The sequence below is a fragment of the Ostrinia nubilalis genome, chromosome 4 (genome assembly GCF_963855985.1).
Source record: "Ostrinia nubilalis chromosome 4, ilOstNubi1.1, whole genome shotgun sequence".
Classification (NCBI taxonomy): Eukaryota; Metazoa; Arthropoda; class Insecta; order Lepidoptera; family Crambidae; genus Ostrinia; species Ostrinia nubilalis.
Window position 1 is genome coordinate 17,894,984 of NC_087091.1, and position 23,047 is coordinate 17,918,030.

The 23,047-nt window shown below is 34.7% G+C and overlaps 1 protein-coding gene across 1 annotated transcript in view; it reads left to right on the forward strand.

The window, feature by feature from the left end:
* The window catches only part of LOC135071289 (QRFP-like peptide receptor), a 176,763-nt gene that overhangs the window by 140,206 nt on the left and 13,510 nt on the right, over positions 1 to 23,047 (forward strand). The window contains exons 4-5 of the mRNA XM_063965079.1: positions 7,579 to 7,684; positions 20,678 to 20,775. Coding sequence (XP_063821149.1) covers positions 7,579 to 7,684; positions 20,678 to 20,775 — 204 coding nt within the window. The remainder of the gene's footprint in view (positions 1 to 7,578; positions 7,685 to 20,677; positions 20,776 to 23,047) is intronic.

Here is a 23,047-nt window from a genome sequence, read left to right on the forward strand (position 1 = left end):
CAACATCATCATCATCCTCCTCATCATCACCACTGTCATCATCATCACGGCCATCGTCATCAATATCATCATCATTTTCAAAATCATTAAAAAACGCTACCTTATCATCAAAACTATCATCACCACTACCATCATCGCCATAATCATCATCAGCCATCATCACCACCCTCATCATCACTCATCACCACAATCATCATTGCCATCATCATCACCATCGTCATCACCATTATCATCATAATCATCACCAATCACCACCCTCATCATCAATACTATCATCATCACTATCTTCATCTCCATAATAATCATCATCATCATCACCCATCATCACCACCCTCATCATCACTCATCACCACAATCATCATTGCCATGATCATCCCCATCATCACCACCCTCAAAATCAGTAAAAAACTACCGGTACAAACACTTAATTTGTAGTTGTTAGCATAAACCAATTTTTTTACAAAGTCACCACCCTCATCATCAATACTATCATCACCACCCTCATCACTCATCACCACAATCATAATTTCCATCATTATCGCCATCATCATCACCATCATCATTGGCATCATCATCACCATTATCACCAGTCACCACCCTTATCAATACTATCATCATCGTCATAATCATCATCATCCATCATCACCACCCTCATCATCAAAACTATCATCACCACCACCATCATCACCATCATCATCACCATCATCACCGCCATCATCACCACCATCATCACCGCCATCATCATCACCATCATCATCACCATCCTCATCATCAATACTCTCATCACCACAATCATCGCCTTAATCAACATCATCATCATCCCCATCATCAGCACTGTCATAATCATCATTTTCAAAATCGGTAAGAAACGTTACCGGTACAAACACTTAATTTGTAGTTGTTAGCATAAACCAAAAATCTTTACAAAATTACTAACCTTTAGCATCAGACGCTGACCCTGGTGTCTGATGACGCAAGCTGATTATGCTCCTTGCTTCGGGTCCAAGGTGGAGCAGCATCAAAGATGTTGTAGGCCCCGCAGCCGCCAGCTGAAACGACAAAAATAACAATGTCATTAAAAAAATCTCTAAGCACGAGAACCACCAGGCAAGATGGCCGTCGAACATAAATGATGATTATTATTATCACTCCCGCTTCTTTATGTTTATGACGAAGATCCCAAAGTTTCATTTTGTACAAAGCACACTATTCGAAGAGAGATGTAGTTAACGAATCTTCCGTATAATTCCAAGAACAATACAAAAAGCAGCAAATCTATGAATACCCACAATCTAAAAATGAAAAATCTTATGAGCCAGTTCTAACTATAACAATATGTCTCCAAATCACATGGAAATCAACGTTTTGTAATTATATTTTAACTATTTACGTAAAAATGGGTCTTGCAATCCGGCGGTACCTTATCATAAAGAGGGCAGAAGAATAGCCCGCCTCACCAATATTTTCACTATTACATTACATATTTCGCAATTTCGTCACAATTTATTATGCGCACCCGCCGTTCTATTTGAGATCTCGACTGAATATGAAGAAGGCTTGGGAGTGGGGTTCACAATTCGAACGTAACTGATGCGCGCATTTTAAATTTCGAACAGCGAGCAAGCATTTTTTTTTAAATAGCAAAGACAACAAATGAATATAGGGTTTGGATGTAGCAAAGGTGGTGCAAGTCATAGCCGAATTTTCGAAGGCATTTTGTATGGAGTTTGGAATTGAAAATTTTTAAACTTGTGGGCTAAATGGGCAAAATTACTTTTTTTCTCTCATTCAATAGGCTACGGAAGGCAATTTTGCGATAAAACCCCCTGTTTGGAAATACGAGCGATTTAAGGTCATTTTAAAAATATAACTGGATTATAAAAAGGAACACATTAAAGAAAATTAGAGCACATTAAAAATCAATAAAATATTTTGTAACTTGGACCACCGCTTTAAAAATGTACGTCGATATGCAGCAAGCTCGCAACCAGTATTTGTTTGCTGTGTACCCTGCTTTATTTTTATTAATGTACTTTGTCATAATGAGTAAAAATAAAAATCTTAAACCGAAACACTACGTTAGTAGGTAGGTTAGCAACAAAATAAATAGAGACATGAAACTAACCTTATGCATCAGGTGCTGTCGCCGATCTCTGTTGGAGAAAGCTGTTTCACTGCTCTCTTTCTGATCACCGATTGCACCTGCAGAGAAAGCCTGGCAGTTGCATATTGGCTGAAAAGACAACAAAATGATCATTTACATACTAAACCATTACCACTATTACGTATGAATGTGATGAATGGTGATGCTACGGCATCATCTAGTCCCCAATTGTGCGAAAGCTAGTAAAATGGCATCATTGTCATAAAATTATCATGATCATCATCATCATCAGCATCATCGTCATGATAATCATCATTTTTGTCATGATCATAATCATCATCGACGTCATGATGATGTCATGATGATCATCATCATCAACGTTATGATGATGTCATGATGATCATCATCGTCATCGTCATGATGATCATCATCATTATCGTCATGATGATCATCATCATTATCGTCTCGATAATCATCATCATCATCGTCATGATGATCATCATCATCGTCGTCATGATGATCATCATCATCATCATCATGATGATCATCATCATCATTGTCGTCATGATGATCATCAACGTCGTCATGATCATCATCATCGCCGTCATGATGATCATCAACGTCGTCATGATCAACATCATAGCCGTCATGATGATCATCATCATCATCATTATCATCGTTATGATGTCATGATGATCATCATCGTCATGATGATCATCATCATTATCGTCACGATCATCATTATCATCATCGTCATGACGATCATCATTGTCGTCATGATCATCATCATCATCATCGCCGTCAGATGATGATCATCATAATCTTTATCATTATCATCACCATTAACAATTTACCAGAGGTAAAAAAACCAACCGAATTGAGAACCTCCTTTTCTTGAAGTCGGTTAAAAAATTGGCCTACACTAGCCAGACTGTTTTGGAGTATGAATATTGAATATAGTAACTAAATATAGGATTGCTGGCATTATAATATCATCATTACATAGAAAAACAACAACTAACTTTAACTATTTATATTGAAAAACTCAAAACGCAACAGTATGAAAAACTAAACATTTGTAGGTAGGTGAGCGAAATAAAAAACCTACCTACATCTTAAAAATATTCAAGTTGAAAAATAACTAACCTTTGGTATCAGGTGTCTGATGATTCAAGGCAGCATCAAAGATGTAGCCCAGCAGCGGCAGTCATCTGAAACGACAAAAATAAGAATTTCAATAAATATTCTATTCATATCTAACTAACCACACAGCAGGTATAAATTTTCACCGAGAAAGATGGCCGTTAAATGTAAAATAAATTACCCCCATTAATAAAAATAAAGACTATAATATCGCATTGAAAATATTGAAATCAACATTTGCCACAATTATTTCAACTATTACAAAGACATGGGCCTTGCAATCCGGCGGTTACATTAATAAGAGGGTAGGAGAATCGTAGAACACTTACCTTTATCGGTGGTTTCAAAATGGCTCGGCCGACGCAGTATAAAGTATTTATCGTTGAAATTGTCCCATTATCCCGCCTATCCAATATTTTAACTTTTAAATGACATATTTTGCAATTTATTTACAATTATAAAATATACGCACCCGCGGTATGTCGAAGAAGAAGGCTTGGGAGTGGCTCGAACGACGACCGCGTGAAAATTAAATTCCGAATGCAGCGATGCGTGTCGAACTCTAGCTTTTGGTTTTTTTTTATATACATTTTTATGGCAAAGAAATTAACTACAAAGTAATAACGTTATCGTTAATACTTGTAACATTTATCGTCTTTGCAAATTTTTTTTTTATTTATTTGCAATAAATTTTAGAGCTTTATTTGTTAAAGTTTGTGGTAAATATAGCAATATACCCTTGATGTAAATTTTATGCAATTTTCCGGAGTTGACATAGAGTTTTGAACAAATATTTTAGTTGTATTTTTTATATTACGAGTATTTTATGATAAAAGATAATAAAGTTAAATTATCTTTCGATTCTTTATTTTCATTTGTCTGTCATCTTCCACTTTGTAAATAAACTTTGAAAAAAGAACACACAAGCATTGTAAAAGAAATAGTTAACTAAAGTAATTAGTGTTACCAAGGGAAAATAAATAACGTTTCATTTTCGCTCGATTTTTCTCTCTGCATTAAACTTAGGATGGTTTATTTTTAGTCTTAATCGTATTCTAAGAAGAGCTGGTGATTTTAATTGCTAGCGAATGTCAATTTATGTAAATTATTCAAGTAATCCAAAGCGAATTAACGTGTAGAGTGACATAATACATGTACTTATAATTAAAGTTATTATTATTGTTAGCTATTCCATACTCAGATCACGGTGTTGTGAACAATAATAGCCTAATAGAACGTTTATTACACCATAATATTATTAGTACAATCAACATCGCAGAGACTGGCATATTGTTGTGAATAATGTGATAATAAATTAATATTCATACGTAACTGATGCTACCTACATGATGATTATCTTGACAAATTGATGTTGATATTATTAACTTTCCTCATTTAGATTGTATGATATCTATGAAATTATAATTTTAACGTGACAACATATAAAATGCCATTCAACTTGCTTCCTTTGTGAACGAACGGACCAGCTGACAAAAGCGCTGGTAAGCGCTTATATGTTTCCAGCTTTCTTTCTGTATACGGCCTTACAAAAAGTCTTATTCAGATTAATAGTTATTTAATTAATCCATAAATAAATAAATCTACCGTCAGTTCTGCGTACTATATGCCCTGCCCATTGCCACTTCAGCTTGATAATCCGTTAGTTTGTTTACGGATCTCCTCATTTCTGATTCGATCTCGTAAAGAAACACCTAGCATAGCCCTCTTCATAGCACGCTGTGCAATTTTAAGCTTATTTATAAGTTCATCCACAAGGTGGACCGACGATCTCATAAAGGTAGCGGGAAGGCGCTGAATGCAGGCCGCAATCAACCGGCCATTGTGGAAATCATTGAGGGAGGCCTATGTTCAGCTGTGGACGTCCTATGGCTGAAATGATGATGATGATGATGAAATAAATAATTTACTCGTAACGTATCGATATACATTTGCCTCTTGTTAATATTTTAGATGATATCTATAGCGCTAAATTATAAATTATTTTTAGCAATGGCAATTACCGGTTGCAGATTAAACTTTCCATAGACAAATCCAATAAACACACAGTTTAAATGGCGCTAGTAGTATAATAATATTTAAATGTTGGTAAGTGTTCGAGCCGCCCAAAATCATTGTCATTAAGTGGCGTGATTTCTGAAACGGCCAATCAGAAGAGTGGCGTGATTTCTGCAATGGCCAATCAGAAGAGGCCTACGATCGCATGATGATATCCAGGCACCCAATGGACGCTCGGCTACCTCTACCGTTAAATTTTAACTTTTGTATTTGTCAAATTCGTAAATCACTTCATTAGTCAATTGCTCAACCAACAAGCATTTTTTATAGTAAACGGTAAATACGTATGATTTTAATATCTTACAAAATGTTCATTGATGGGTTCATTAATGTTAAATAAGCATGAGGAAAATATTTTTTAAATTATTAATACTGAATACTGATATACGCTACGACATTCATAGGCTGTGGATAGGCGGCGCTGCTGCCTATACTGGGTTATTAGTTCCGATTTTTGCCACTTTGGAAGAACACTGAAAATGTCTTTTACAGGAGGACGCTACAATCGATACTGGGATAAGAGCAGATTTTTGCCACTTGACGTTTCAGAATCATTAAAGTAAATATAATTTGGTATTTGAAAGAAAATTTAGAAAAATTATCGGGAATAAATACTGACGCCCGTAGCACACCTCCGCCGCGAAACCATGACAGCGAAACTATTTCAATATACATCTCTGCGTTTACTTGGCCACTTTGACAATGTGGGGATATGATTTCAGAGCTGTATATTGAAATAGTTTCCCTGTCATGGTTTCGCGGCGGAGGTGTGCTACAGGCGTGATACAAAAAAAATCCATCCTTTATCATAAAAAATCCATGTCAGAAGCTATCAATATTTGTTGAGTGTGCTGAGAAATGAAATCAATTCTCACCACGTTCCTCTTGCGAGGAAGGGAATGCCCGCATTAAAATCTGTCACGTATCCCTAAAATATGCAGTACTTTTCATTTTTATTACACGATAACTTCTGGGGGATAATAATAATATGACTGTGGTGGGAAATGTTCGACCATTTCTTTTCCGCCGTTTATCTTATTTCTTTGCCAATTTGGTGACGTCTTTACCGACATTTTTCCGCGTTTTATCTCGAAAAGGATGGATTTTCACGTGTAACCAGCTCGTGGGAAAAGGAATGATAAAAAAACGTGTATCAAAGTATTGTTTGTTAGGATAAGAAATAAGTTGGCTCTTTTTATATTTATTCTGATCTATTGTATTTGTGCGATAAGCGCAGAACTGACGGCCGATGGGGCAGCAAGTTTCTGGTTCGACGCAGCCACCTACAAGGTCGACCGACGACCTCATAAAGGTAGCATGAAGGCGCTGGATACAGGCCACTACCAATCGGTCACTATGGAAATCATTGCTATGTGCTATGTTCAGCAGTGGACGTCTTAGAGCTCTATCAAATTACACAAGACAAGTCGTCCGTTTGCAGGACCGCACACTCTGTTGGTAATTGTAATTGATAGTCATTTTTCCAACGCAGAATGTAGGCAATTAAATTTTCTGTGTGCGGTTCTGCAAACAAATGACAAACGTCCGACACAAAACGTCTAATTTGAAAGAGCTCTTATGGCTGAAATGATGATGAATAAGAAACACTAATGAAGGTGTGGCACCTTATTACTTAGTACAAGCTCCATCGTAACAAAGATTTTCAGCGCGGTGTGTCGACAGGACTTCATTGATTTACGTACCCCACGTAGTGCCCTCAGTGAGGTAGTTTAAATCATGTTTACTCTTAGGTCACATTGCAAATTACCTTCCTAGCTAACTTACGTGACTAAACTAAGTTCTAACGAACTTACCTATAACCTACGTAACAATCTCACCACTGTTAGTTATCAGCTTACTCAACCAGTAAATAATTTGGATAAAATGCCTTACGATTTTTATTAAGAACACGACAGTCAAATTAAAAGCTAATGCTCAATATTCTTAAGACAGACAGAAATGCTCAATATGTTTGCTATGACTTTTCAAGCTTTTACCTAATTTCTGGCTAGTATTTGGAGGAGGTCTTTATTCAGCAGTTGAATCTTTATACTTACGTGGGCAGGCCTCCCACTAGGTGGACCGACGATCTGGTGAGGGTCACGGGAGGTGCCTGGATGCGAGCGGCGCAGAACCGGTCTTTGTGGAAATCCTTGGGGAGGCCTTTGTCCAGCAGTGGACGTCTGTCGGCTGAAACGAACGAACTTACCATAGTTTGTACATTATACTTACTTCTAATCTTCCTTGTCTCTCAGGTGTGGGTGGAACGCAGCATCGAGTTCTGCACGGAGAAGTGGCCGAACTCCATGAGGAAGGAGCTCTTCGGCACCTTCAGCTTCATCCTGGTCTATGCCGTGCCAGGTGAGTAACTAATGCCCGTTTTCACCATCAATCCCTAATTTTTAAGTGACCCCTTTGAAAACAAAATTCCTGTTATAATAATACCATAGGAGTCACTTAAAAATTAGGGATTGATGGTGAAAACGGGCATAAGTAAACTGTTTTTTTTTAATGTTTTAAGTGGGTATAGCTACCCACATAAAACATAAAAAAATATGTATAAAGGTACAAGTTGGTAGCGGACGACATGAGGCAGTAGCCACAAACAGCAGCGGACAACGTGTCGTAGCGACTACTGGTTGTAAGAGCGCTTTCACATTAGGGCGTTAGTAGCGCGACAGCAGCGCGGCAGCGGCGCACGGTGGGCTGATATTAGAGCTTCATAGACTTAGCGTCGCTCAAAAATCAAGTGCCTAATTTTGAAAAAATAAATATGTCAATGTGTTCCTTTACCAAAAAGGAATATTTTATGTTATGTAACGTTTCTTGATAAAGTTATTATTTAATAAGTTATTGACAATTTCCTTTTTTTTTGTATGGAGCTCAACATTTATTTTTATTTTATTCGTTATTCTTAAGCTTTCTTAAGAAATTGACTTTTGTATTATGTAACGCAACATATAAGCTATGTTATCACCAAGTGTCGCATTTCGGAAATCTTCGGAACATTGTCATTTTGGACTTTATCCTCCTGGGGCCCAGGAATTATTTTTATCGTGAATTCATATGAAAACTATCCAAATAGTATTAATAATTGATATAATTATCTTAAAAAATAAAATAAAAAAATTTATCTGGAAAACGGCAATTTTCTCAATGTCATATATTTACGACATCGGTTCCCAATGTCAACGACTTTTTTATTTCATGTACAGGATGTCCCGAAATAAATTGCACAAAATTAATCCTAGTTAAGTTTCTTGACTACCTACAACGAATTTGAATCGATTTTTGAAATATATTGAGATGCCAAAAATTTTTTGTACATATTTTTAATTTTTTTTCTGCCTGTACTTACTTTTTTTTATGCAGTGGATCCAAATATTGATATTTTTTAAGTACCTTTTCGTTAAAATGTAGCTAGATAGATTCTTTATCAAGTTTTATGTCATTTTTGGGCAATAACATTGCATCTCTATTTTTTTTTAAATAGTATTTCAAAATTTTATTGCATTTCATATGGATGACTCAAATTAAAAAATCCTCGTGATAAAAAAATGCATCACACCAATGTGTAATTAACATTAAGTGATGTAGATAAGGTCAATAGCAATAAAAAAAAATAAAAAACAATTTGATTAAGTGCCTAATGAAATTATTTTAATTTCATAAAAAAAATCAAAGTGACTTGAGGTGTTGATAATACTTCTGGGCCGACTTTACCAGTAAAATCGAGTTTTGAGTGTTCTTATATGTTATATTCGCTTATATCTACCTAAACAAATAAGAAAATAATATCAGATTGTACGCTATTTAATAGAAAATGTATAATGTCATACAGGTATTACACTGGGCTCTGTCAGTTTACACTAGTAATTGGGACCTCATGTAATACCTGTATGACATTCAGATTTCACCATGGTTTTCGTAGTTTTCATACGTATTTCCACAATCAGTGATACTCAGATAATAAAACAGTTCAAATCCCAAAACGAATAATAACAAAGGCTTATAGAAATCGTTCATATTTTAGTAAAAATTTCATTATTACTAACCACTTGTTCCCGGTCGCTGCGCCGTCGCTAGTTCAATTAAAGATAAAAACATACAAATGTCACTTCACTAGCCAATCACAGCTAAGAATGATGGACAGATGCACCATCTAACTAACTAACGTAAAAGTTCTGGTAAATTTCAACAGATAGCGTTGATTTATATTTTTTTGTTTTATGTAATAAATATATGACGCCAGGCCCCAGGAGGTTAAAATAAAAAAAAATAAAAAAATAAAATAACTGCCAAATTTTGTAAAAGTAACTACGCCAATGTGTTCCTTTGCCAAAAAGAAATATTTTATGTTATGTAACTTTTCTTGATAACGTTATTATTTAATAAGTTATTGACAATAATTACTTTTTTTTTGTATGGAGCTCAACATTTATTTTTATTTTATTCGTTATTCTTAAGCTTTCTTAAGAAATTGCTTTTTTTATTATGTAATGCATCATATAAGCTATATTATCACCAAGGGACGAATCCCGGAAACCCTCGGGACATTGTCATTTTCGACTTTAAAATAAAATAAAAAACGAAAAAGAAAACTGCAATGTTATGTACTTTCTTCCGTACTACCCTAACGAGGTGAAGAACTAAGCGCGTTTTTTATAGTGGTGTTCCCAGGAGGCCTAATCCACATGATTACTAAGGTTACTAAAATATAATATTTGTTTTATGGAAATGAAGCCAGTTTGAAGTTAAGTTTATTGGTTAGACTCAAGAGCCACTTTCTGAATCTACAAAAGTAAAGCTTTCTATCTCAGTATCAGCCTAGACATCAAATTGATCATTTATAGTGGACTTTTTGGTGGTGTTGAAAACCTTTCTTGATGGCAATTACGTCTAAATTATTCATTTATTTTGATATGGCTTTACAAATCACATCGCTGCTTGTGTAGAGCTGCCATTTATCAACGATATTATTTTTCTATCTATCAAGTGAGAATCAGTTATTACGAGATTGTTTTGCTTCCAGAATTACGATCTATTAAATTTTCAATTTCCGCGTCCATGAAGTTTTTTTCATTGATAACATTAAAATAGGTCGACATTAATTAAATGCAGCTTATTTTGAATAAAAAAAAAATGGGTCTCCTTCATAAATTTGAAAAAGAAATGAGTCGATAGTAAAAAGTGGAGCTAGAAACCTTATTTTCCCTTATCCATTTTATCTGGAGACATCAAACCGAACGTTCATTTGGGCACTTACAAGTTGTCCTAAAACGCTAGAATCATCATTTTCGCAAATTTTGTTTCGCAGACCAAACTATACTATCCCGACCAGGAACATAAAAACCCTCGCCATGTTGCGGAAAAGTAATGGTACTAATTTCTTTTAATGGCAACAGTAACTGAAAACTTCATTGACATGTCATCTTGCATGTCAGTCTATTGCTATATTCAAAGTGTAAACAAACTTTATTTTAAATGTGCGCAATTGATTTTGTGAATTAAATTGCTAAAATCTTTTTATAGTCGTGAAAGAAAAGTGATTCACAATGTGTTAAAGTATTTGTCGAAGAGAAATACTAAGGGTTCGGTCAATATTTTCATTGAATAATGTGTCCGACAAAGGTTGTCAAATTGACTGACATGTTTATCGTATAGTACAGTCCACTATGAAAATTAGCTGTGGTTTGTTTCAACTACCTATTTTAAAAATTTTTGTCACTTTCGTGTTGAATTTTATGGAATTGGGAAAGAAGTACCGAGTTTGAAGCGTTCATGAGCAGACATTGCAGTTGAATATTCAAGTTCTGAATTTGATTATTGATGAATAATAAAATAAATCCTACCAGCTCGATTGATGGTTTCATTTAATTTATTTAAACCAGGTTACCTATAATAATATTTTTTCGTTAATTTATGAAATATCAAATTAGCCCGTAATCCTGAATCCTAAATACATAAAGTTAGCCTATTAATTTAACACAGGTACGACTGTACTCAGTGTTGCACTATCAAATGCAATTGACGCGCCTCTATGCCAGGGTTTTTATGTTCCTGGTCAGGCTATACGTACATGGATCTCTACATACGTATATGCCTGCAAGCATACAAAATTATTGCTCACGGAAAAGATATTTACTTCCAATCAGAAAGTACTACAACACCTCGTTAGGGTAGTACGGAAGAAAGTACATAACATTGCAGTTATTTTTTTCGTTTTTTTTATTATTTTAAAGTCGAAAATGACAATGTTCCGAGGGTTTCCGGGATTCGTCCCTTGGTGATAATATAGCTTATATGATGCATTACATAATAAAAAAAGCAATTTCTTAAGAAAGCTTAAGAATAACGAATAAAATAAAAATAAATGTTGAGCTCCAAACAAAAAAAAGTAATTATTGTCCATAACTTATTAAATAATAACGTTATCAAGAAAAGTTACATAACATAAAATATTTCTTTTTGGCAAAAGAACACATTGGCGTAGTTATTTTTACAAAATTTGGCAGTTATTTAAATTTTTTATTTTTTTTATTTTAAAGTCCAAAATGACAATGTTCCGAAGATTTCCGAAATGCGACACTTGGTGATAACATAGCTTATATGTTGCGTTACATAACACAAAAGTCAATTTCTTAAGAAAGCTTAAGAATAACGAATAAAATAAAAATAAATGTTGAGTTCCATACAAAAAAAAAGGAAATTGTCAATAACTTATTAAATAATAACTTTATCAAGAAACGTTACATAACATAAAATATTCCTTTTTGGTAAAGGAACACATTGGCATATTTATTTTTTCAAAATTAGGCACTTGATTTTTGAGCGACGCTAAGTCTATGAAGCTCTAATATCAGCCCACCGTGCGGCGTTTTTATGATGTGAAGGCATGCATCCGCTGTCACATAGTATGAGATTTTCGGCAGCGCGTCTGTCGCGCGTTTGTCGCGCTGCTAAATCGCCTAAATGTGAAAGCACTCTAAGGCTTATTGCAAGCGACACGTCGCCTGCAAGTATTTCATAATACATAAGTGACGTCATGGCGACATGTCGTCTGCTGCTGCCGCGTGGAGTCGGCTGCTAACTGATACCTTTAGTGTACAACACGGTCAATTTAACTACGCACCTGGTGGCCTTTACGTCATATTCCAGCGAGATGCGCAGTTAGCTCTATCGGGTTGTATTTGGCATTTACATGCTCCTAAAAATAGTTAAAATAATATTTTTAAAAGAAAAACAACTTTAGTTAAGCTTCTTATCAACAATAACTGAAATTACCTATCTAAAGTTAATTGGACGCTTAGCAAGTCTCTGGAGATGTAAGATTACTGTCTGAAACATTTCTATCTGAAATGTTCTCTATATTTTTGGTTTTCGAGGGATTGAAATTTTAATGATCATTTTTAAGTCGGAATGTTGATAAGGCTTTGCATATGTCGCAGGCAAATTGTATGATTCCGCATTTTACAAACGGCGTCGTCAGTTCACAAACGTTCGCTGTTCTATGAAATGCCGAAGGCAAAATGTAAATTGCCTTGGCACTTTATAATATGCCACAACATTTGATAGACAATTCAATCGCCGTTTACAAAATGCCGCGGCAAATTGAAGAATTTAGTTCTTTTTCTTACCACGCGAGGCGCTGCTAATCAAAACAAGAAAAATGGCGTCGAGTAGTGGTGTTGTGGTACAGAATAATATTGAAAACAGTGCAAATTCTACGTATTTGAAGGACTTTTCACAAGAAAAGTTTTGTTTTAAAGACATTTACTATAGTGAATTAAGAAAATTTTACGATTCGCAAATAGGAGCAGTGAAAAAGCCGTGGACAAATGAAAAGATTTTTGAGGTTATCCGGCACGTAAAAAACGCTAAGGTGACAATGGAATCTGGTGCTCGGAGGACTGCTGCGGAATATTATTGGTATAAAAAATATGATGTAATGAGTATTGGCGATGTGGACTATCTCATCCTGAAAAAAGACAGCCCTGAGAGTCCAACGGTCCGGGTCATACCTATGGAAGACTATTATGATATATTGTTAGATATTCATAGGGAATGTGGACATGGTGGTAGAGATAAAATTCAGTACCAAATTAAGGATCGATTTATTATTGTGAGAAGAGCAATTGACTTATTCGTATCATTATGTCCTATTTGTGAATCCAAACGTAACATACCAAAGAAAGGTATTGTAACTAAACCAATTATATCCCGAGATTTTAATGAGCGAGGTCAAGTTGATCTGATTGATCTACAGTCAGCACCAGATGGTGAGTTTAAATGGCTTCTCAATTACCAGGACCACAATACTAAGTTCATTCATCTCCGACCACTTTGTTCCAAAAAAGCAAGTGAGGTTGCCACTGAGCTCCTCAAAATATTTCTGGAATTCGGGGCACCGTATATCTTACAAAGCGATAATGGCAAAGAATTTACCGCCAATATCATTGAAGAAATGGTGAAAATGTGGCCTGAATGCAAAATAATACATGGCACTCCGCGACACCCACAGACCCAGGGTAGTGTTGAGCGAAGTAACCAAGATGTTGAAAACATGCTTCGTGTCTGGATGCGAGATAATAATTCTACCAAATGGGCAATGGGTTGCTTCTTCGTGCAGTATAGTAAAAACACATCTTTCCATAGAATTATAGGAAGATCACCATTTCGTGCTCTTTTTGGCTGCGAGCCAAAATCTGGTCTACGGAGTTCTAGTATTCCTTTAGGAATTCTTAAGCATATCACAAATGAAGAACAATTACAAGATGTTTGTGAAGGAAGACAAGTTGATAATCAAGGATCATTTGATGAAGTTGAAGTTATTCAAGTACCCGAGTCGTACGAAAATGATACTGCAAATGTTGATAGTACTTCGAAAAGCACAATAACTATTTCAAATACAAGCTACGAACATGAACCAGAGGTAACACTTGTCGTAGACGAATTTGCTTCCACTAATATGTTGCCAGAAAATATGAATTTAATTTTAGATAGAAACTCCAAAGAACATTTAGAAGATGGGGATCACAACTATTCCACACAAATCGCAACCAGATCTGTAATCATACATTCTAACGAGTTAATCACGTCGCCTGTGTCAGCTAATGCCCCTATTTCAAATAAGAATACAAATATTTGTACAATTATTGAACTGCCAAGTGACTTGCACGAGAGCGTAATTATGCCAAATTCCGTGATGCAAGATTCAAGTGAAGTTACTGCTCTTGATCCTGATTTGAGATGCATTGTTTGTAAAGATGGAACTAGTGGAGCCCACCAATGCTGTTCTTGTTTTAGACCAGTTCACACTATTTGCGGAGAAACAAATGGTAATGAAGGTTATGGAGCAGATGTTCTGTGTTTTTTATGTAAACGAGAACAAGACATACAATCAGAAAGGAACAAATCGCATCAAGGCGTAAAACGAGCTGCAGATAAAATGATTACTGATACGGCTAAAAGACTCCCAGCGCTAGACATAGGAGATAGTGTTTTTCTGAACGTTCCAAATATTGATAGAGGGCCCATAGATGCTAAAAATATTACGGGGAAAATATTAGATAAGAGACACGGCGTTTACCAAATTGGTACAAGTAGTGGGGTGATCAAAAACTGGTTTTCGCGGCAAGAATTACAAATATCGTCGAACAAATACCTCCAAGAAATCCCGCACAACATTATATCATTGAGAGAAGCTGTTTCAAAGGAATCTCTATTTGGCGGACAGGGCTTTAGCAAATGTTCATGCAAGCCTGCTAAAAGGCAATGTCAAAATAACAGATGTGTATGTTTTAAAAAGAATGTTCTTTGTGGGTCCAAATGTCACTCAAGTTTGACATGTGCAAATAAATAATTGTTTTCACTTTTTAATTAATTTTAATTTGTTTTTATATGTTGTATTTTCTGGGTTTTAAGACATAGCAAGAAGTTACTTATTCCCTATTTACATTATTTATGTTATAGTTTTATGTAGGTACCTACCTACCCGTTTGTCTTTAATCGAAATAATATTCATAAAAGTTGATATTGTTACGTAGTACGTCATCAATTTAAATTCGTTTCGTATTGTTTTTGTTACGATAATATTTTAATAAGTTTAGATTAAGAATAGTATTTTAAGTTTGTCCTATTTGAATAGTACTTGATTTCTGAAATAAAAGTCTGATTTGTCCAACATGTGTTTTATGATGGTCACCCTACTGCAACAATCTTAAGCGAAATGTTTTCAATTGAACGAGTCGCCAATTTGCCTTCGGCATTTCATAGACCAGCGAGCGTTTGTAAACTGACGACGCCATTTGTAAAATGCGGAATCATACAATTTGCCTGCGACACATACACTAGGTACGTAAGGAATTATTCAAAAGAGTTAAACGTGCTCGTTTGCATTTCATAAATATACCGACTTGAGAAGTAAACTCTTGGGTACGGATAGCTGTAACACGTATGTGAGTACATACCTGGTCTACTACTGCCTACCGAATTTACCTTGTAATGTTTTTGGGCATCTCTTTGACGATTTAAATTATTTTTATTAAGACATCTAAAGTTATTAGTCTTTCACCATTCACGCTCGAAGATTGCCCAAGTACTTAATATAAGAGAGACTGATAGAATTTATTATTAACGTTCTTAAAAGGGTCTTAGGATATAAATCTAATTATTAGAATTTTGCTAAAACTACTTTCACCAATGTTCGATAAAAAGCACGTTTAATTCTTTTCATCTGTACGTGACTTAGGTCCAAGCTATTGACCGACTTTACCAAGGTCTGGCTTCGTGATAGAGTCCAATCACGCGTTATTTATTTACGTTTTTATAAAATATCGCCGCCATTAACCCATTATAGACTGAGTTTTCTTAAAGTGTCAGATTTTTGTTTTTTTGAAATATGTTCATAATTATGGTCTACATAATGCTATACAAGCATTAAAAAAATGATCCGACCTGTAATCTAGAAAAAAAATGCTGGTACCATATGGTACCGCTAGCCTCTTACCGTGTCAGTCTGTTAAAACATAACTTTATCATGGGCTTTATAAAAATAGGGTTAATTATATATTTTATTATTATTATTATATGTATTAATATACAAGCAAATAACAGAAGTGATATTAAATGTAAAAAAAACTGTATATTGGGTAAGGAATATTCATTTTTATCTTTGAATATTCAAAAATTTGGAATGGAGCTTGGCATTGCACACTGCACTTAGCCCCATGTAACATTTCCTATACTCTAATATTGTTCGAGAGTTGCAATTATCTCAAGTTCGTTCTATAAATATCTGCTTCGTTTTGGGACCTTCATCGTCCTCCAAAACTGCCAATGTTTCGTGTAAATTACATCTAAAATAAATAAAAACCCATGGTTTTGTAAAGTATAGGAAACTATTTTACTTTATCTTCCTGTATACCTTATATACCATTGAATATATCACATACTTCCCAATAAATACAGTAAAAACTAAAAATCATAAAATAATTAAAAAGACACGGTAAGCGGCTAGCGGTACCGTACGGTACCAGTAATTTTGACATACAATATTTCCCATTATTATTATTTATCGACGTAGTTTTACACCATTTCACAATAAGAGCACTTATGGAGAATACAAGATTGTAACAAAATCAGTATTTCACTATCACACAAAAAAAATATGATCACTTACTTGAATGGCGCGTCAATTTTTAAGAGAAAATTTTGATGCGCTCACTTCAATCATTAATTACACACAACTGAAAAGAATGACTGTAAATTTTTTTTCCTAGAAGCATAGACCATATCTATTGGCTACGACTTGCATCAATCAGAGCACTGCATCTTATCACGTGTTAATGTATAGAGCCAAATTAAAACACACAAAAAAGTGGTACCATATGGGACCGCTAGTCTATAATGGGTTAATATAAACCGACCCTTTTCAGACGTATGAGTAACTAAATTCCGCTGTTCCCACACGGCCACGGGAATTACTGGCACATAAAATTCCCCCATAAAAATTCTTCACATTACTTCCCAAATTGAAATATGACTTGAATATTGTTATTACTCCTTAATAAAATGGCAAATGGCAGATGTTCCGAAGCAGGGAAATTAAAAATTCTCGGTTTATTCCGGAATCTGATGGGTTTGTCAGATTTCCGGACGTGGAATTTGAAGGCTTGTTTGCGGTTGATTTGATATTTTGATGTGAAAAGTATTTTTTGGTGAGGTTGTTATTGGAATTCGGTTTGGAAGGAGGAAATATTTGCGATGTCGCATTAAAATGATTTGGTATTTTAATGCGACATGGCATAAATCTCATCCTTCCTTCAGTCCTTCTTTTTGGTACTCAATAGTTTTAACGATAAAAACTCAATTTACAAAAAAGTTTTCACTTCAAAGCTGTGTCATTATCATCGTCATCATCTCAGCCGTAGGACGTCCACTGCTGAACATAGGCCTCCTCCAATGCTTTCCATATTGCCTGGTTGGTAGCGGCCTGCGTCCAGTGCCTTCCTGCTACCTTTGCGATGTCGTCGGTCCACCTTGTGCGTGGACGTCGCACGCTGCGTTTTCCGGTACGCGGCCTCCATTCCAGAATCTTGCTGCCCCAAAAAAAGCTGCGTACATGAGATACATTTTATTTATTTTGTAATAATAATAATAAATTATAGGAATAATTAATATAATAATTTAAGGGATAAGTTCGTTTGATCCGCCAAATGACGCAGAAAAAAATAGAATTGTGTAATAGGTAACAAAAACTTTTACAAAATTCACGAGCGGTTCAGATAACGTTAGTTGTTACTTGTAACAGAAGATTTCGAGGTAGCACTATTAAGTGTTAATCAGGAATACCACAGGTAATACTAAATTATTCATAAAGCAATGTTTGAATGATTTGAAAAAAAGAAATGTTATAAACATTTTTAAAGTAAATAAAATTTAACAGACGCGAGTACTTTATAAGCAAAAAATATTTTGCGGTAATATACCACCTATTGAAATACATTGTAGATACCACAGCATTTTGCCTTTATGTATCGTGGTTCGTACAGATCGTGCTGACCAAACATTTCATTAAGCCTTGCGGGCTCACATCCCGCAACCACATTAGCTTTGTACTGGGTAGTGTGGTCTGTAGAGCTGACCACTATTGAATGCACACTCGGCATCAGAATGCAAAGCAGCGGTCTTGTACAGTCATGGTCAAAATTATGTTTAACTTTAACCGGGCATATTATTATAAATCCGTAATATAATTCCGTGAAATTGAGAATTCACAGTGACATAGTAATTATAACACTCAAGCTCACTTAAGAAACAAAAACGATTTTAGATTTTTCGATCTTAGAATAGAGGACTAATTTGCCCTTATGTTTACTACAGTGTAAAGTATCTTTAACTTAATTGACTTTCTTCAACAATTATAAAGCAATTAATGTTCCACATTCTAACTAAAGATTACCCAAAATATTTGGTTCGAGCGTAGCAAATATTTCAATAAACCTTTGTAAAGTAATTTGTAATTTTCAATTCAGTTCACCTCTATTATTAGAATAGGCAATTTTTTCATGAGGCCGATCAGAGCTAGCGGATTATTGAATATAAAGGCCGTACTTCGCTCAAGTACCGTACTCTAAGGGATTACCTTCAGCGTCAAACACAATCCGATTACGTCTTGTGTAACGATCTCATTATAATATCGAATTTAAAGCTTAATAAAAATTATGTGACATAATTGGCAACCATTTTTATCTTGTAAAAGTTACGTGGAATATTCTTATCAGGAAAAAACGGAATAATCTGACACCCTTAATTAAGCCGTTTTACCTCAAGGGCGGCATGATTTTAATAATTTAATTTTCTTCCTCTTGTAGATAGTGTGTACCTAGGTAGGTAGTTAATCAGAAAAATGAAACAATAATGTTTCAACTAAATACTAACAAGGGAAAAACTAAGGTTGACTAAAATTTTTGAGGGATCTAATACTTTTTTTTTGAGTTTTTTTTTTACATAAAACTGATAATCGATCATTTACGGATGGCTCTAGTTTTGTGAACCAGGTTGATTCTATCTCATACATACGATAAGACATCATAAGTATTTCTTTTATCAGTGGGTTCTAAAAAGTGTCTCAATATCATACAAATAATTCATTTGTAAGCGTATAAAAGTTTAAAGCAAAAATGTATATCTTACTTTGCCCTCGACTGTGTCTAAATCCCTTTTGATCAAATTACAATTTAATAAAACGTGACTCTTAAATTAAAAATTATTGTAATGGCGTTCATACGGATCGTTAATTTTGTATTCAGATTTATGTAATTACGGATCCTATTTCGCATTCAAATACTCCGCATTAAATTATATTTCAATTCGAAATAAAACGATAAGTATTTATACAGAATTATCAATAGTCTAATAAAATTGTATTTGATACATAAAATTATTAAAATTCCGTCCTGTCTAAAAAACATCCTTTCAAATAAAACCAGTATAATAATTTTATTAGTAAGATCTTACTAACAATAACGGAAAAAGCTTTTGTGTCTAGTTTTACCTATTGACAACAGTATTTTCTGGCAAATGTTTGTATCCAAACTGTATCTTTTAATTAACATCTTTTCCAGGAAAATATAACTTTATTCGTAACTAAAATTAATTGTAAGTTTCCATCCAAAATAATTACTATTCAAATAAAGTTTAAGTTTAAAGTTTAGTATAATATTATAACTTATGAGACAATAAGTCTGTCTATTTTTTTAGCGCAAATATACTAATTCTTTTTGATCAGTGAAGTACATAAAAAGACATAATTCTGTCGTTATTTAATGTTGGTAAAAAGAAGTACCGACATCAATTGCTGCGTTAAGAATAATACTAGTATAGAATTATAATTACTCATAAACATCAAAAGCAGATTTAAAGCAAGTTATACTTATACTCTCGCATGAATGTCCACGTAGACAAGTTTATACAATCATGAATTACTTGAAATTCCTCGGGCCTATGTAATAAAACAAAAGTGTCCCTTTCCCTTTCAAACAAACAATTTAGTGTTTACAGAACCCGGCAAATTGAAAGTACACATGTAGAGGTCGAATGCTCAAATAATACTTACTTTTGTAAAAAGAGTTTCAAAACTTTCCAAATGGAAGAGGCATTTTTGAGTACACACGGCCACACTGTCCATTTCCGTTTTTGCTCTCGCTCTCATCAAATAAATGGTGATTCTTTGCGATAGAACGAGATGACATGACTGGCAATGGGCAGTTAACACTGTCGCCGATAGTACCTATCATAATATTGTCAGTTTTTTTCAACTAGATACCAAAGAAATTATTTTTTATTTTTCAGGGTCTATAGTTGTGGTATCGTATTCACTGATGGGGCGCCGACTGTGCTCAGTGCTGCCGCCCTTCGACCAGACGGAGGGAAGCGCTAACAGCCAACAGGTGAGAAGAATAATTATTATGGACTACCCGCATTTTTTTTATTTAACTCGCAAAACTGGATACAATCCATAAATTCAAGTTGCAGGAAAACATTGTAACTAACTTAGCCTAGATTGATCCTACTAGATGCAAGCACAGCATGCACATTGCAGACAGCACGTCTACTACTTATACTACTACTGCAACTCCACTACTAATATAACGTGAAAAACATTTTTCTTTGTATTAAAAAGTTATTTATACAATTGATAAAAATTCCTTGCGGAGTCCTTTTTGGGCAGCGTTCGAGAGTGGACGTGCACAACACGTGCGCCAGACGGTCCGACCCGAAAAGACCCTTGCAACTTGCAAAGCTCTACCGCGTATAATACAAACGGTCGTAAACCCAAAGTGCATTTTAAGCCGTGGAACGTAAACCAACAAACAAACAAAGTGATCAAAAATAACATAAGTACAAATCAAATTTATTAACATAATTAGTACAGTGCTGCAATCGTGATAATCAAGCGAAAACTAACCAAAATTAAATAATATGTAAAAATTAAACATAAAACAATACAGTGTTACAATAGTGAGAATCCCACGAAAACAAATCAAAATTCAATAATATAATAGGTAACAGTGTTACAAGAGTGATAACCCAAATATATAAAGCTCGATTCCTATTCTTAAAACTAAAATCGCAAATATTCTGATATACTTTTATCAGAACTAGCATCCAGTGTTAAATTTAGTATTAAAAAAAAACGCAGCATATGTACTTATCATAATATAATTACATATTTTTACTGTATATTCAATCATCTTCTTCCAAAAAAAAAAATTAAACTAAATTAAATAAATTAATACATGATATAGGAGGAAAAAAAAATCCGCCAACACAGTGAGTGGGAAAAGCCTCCAGGTACCAGAGCAACACCTAAGTCAAAGGAGTACAAAATCAGCTAAATCGGCGAAACCTGGTGAGATCTTTCCTTATTTTTCTATATTGACATATCCAATATCTACTGTGTTTACTCAAAAACTTAAAAAAAAAAAACAATATTTAGGTAAACATTGTTTATACCAAAATTAACGCGCATACGAGCGCACAACTTACTGTCAATATAAATCCCAGTCGCAAAAAACAAAAGCAGTGTGTTTAAATCCTAGCTAAATCTGAGGCGCATCTCTTATAATAACTAGTACCTAGGTAGATTCAGTATTTACTTTGCTAACTAAAGATAACAACTAGTAGCCCTTATTTACTTCTCATTTTACATACCACTTTAATATCAAGGAAACGGACCTTTGTGCCGTAAAACAATAAATAGTCGGGGGAAAAAAAAATCACTGTATCCCTACAGATGTAAAGTCTTCAAATACATTCAAACAAAAAAAAACCATTGCACCAACTTTCCAAAGGCATATCCAGGAAAGGTCAACCAAAGAAACATCCTGTCACCATAAAAAGTTTCCAAAAAGCAATAACTTAATTCTAATATTGGACTAACAACAGAAGATACACATTTAAAACAAATTTCTCACGAAACGCACACAAATTATCCCACAGAAACAAAAGCGAAACCTTGCGTAATATAAACAAAAGAAACCCAAGGGTCAGCAACATCTGCACACAGCTGTAATCCATTCAAAAGTATAATTACAAAAAAGAGGCGTCCTCACATAAAACTTTTGCCAAGGAAGAAAAAAAAAACACAAAAGACCGAGTAGTTACTTTCACAATACAAAGTTAGTTGATTCACTTTAGTCTTAAGATACTAACTCTTTAGTTATAAGCCCTTTTCCACAGCTCAAAGAACCAAAGTTAAAAGAATGGAGGCTTCTATTTTCAAAATACCGGGCGACGGAAATTGCCTGTACCGGGCAATAGCTCACCAAATCAATGAGCTAATGTATCTTACACTTGATCACAAGGCAGTCAGGCAGGATCTCGCACGCTATGTCGAAGAAAACCAAGCAGATGAAACAATGAGGTTAGCGATTGCCAGCAATTTCTATGCGACGGATACTATTCCTACAGACTTACAATATCGCGATTATATAGCCAAGCAATACAACGTTGGAGAATGGGCCGGTACTGACATAATAATAGCAGCAGCTAATCTCTACCTAGTGAACGTCAATATCCATCAAGCTCTTACCAACTCCAAAATAGTTTTCAAGCCAAAAATCCCGGAGGATTCAGTAGGAAATATCAATCTTATATACGACGGCAGCCATTATGACAGTCTCATAGACTTGAATCCGGAATCAGCAGTCCTATCACCAG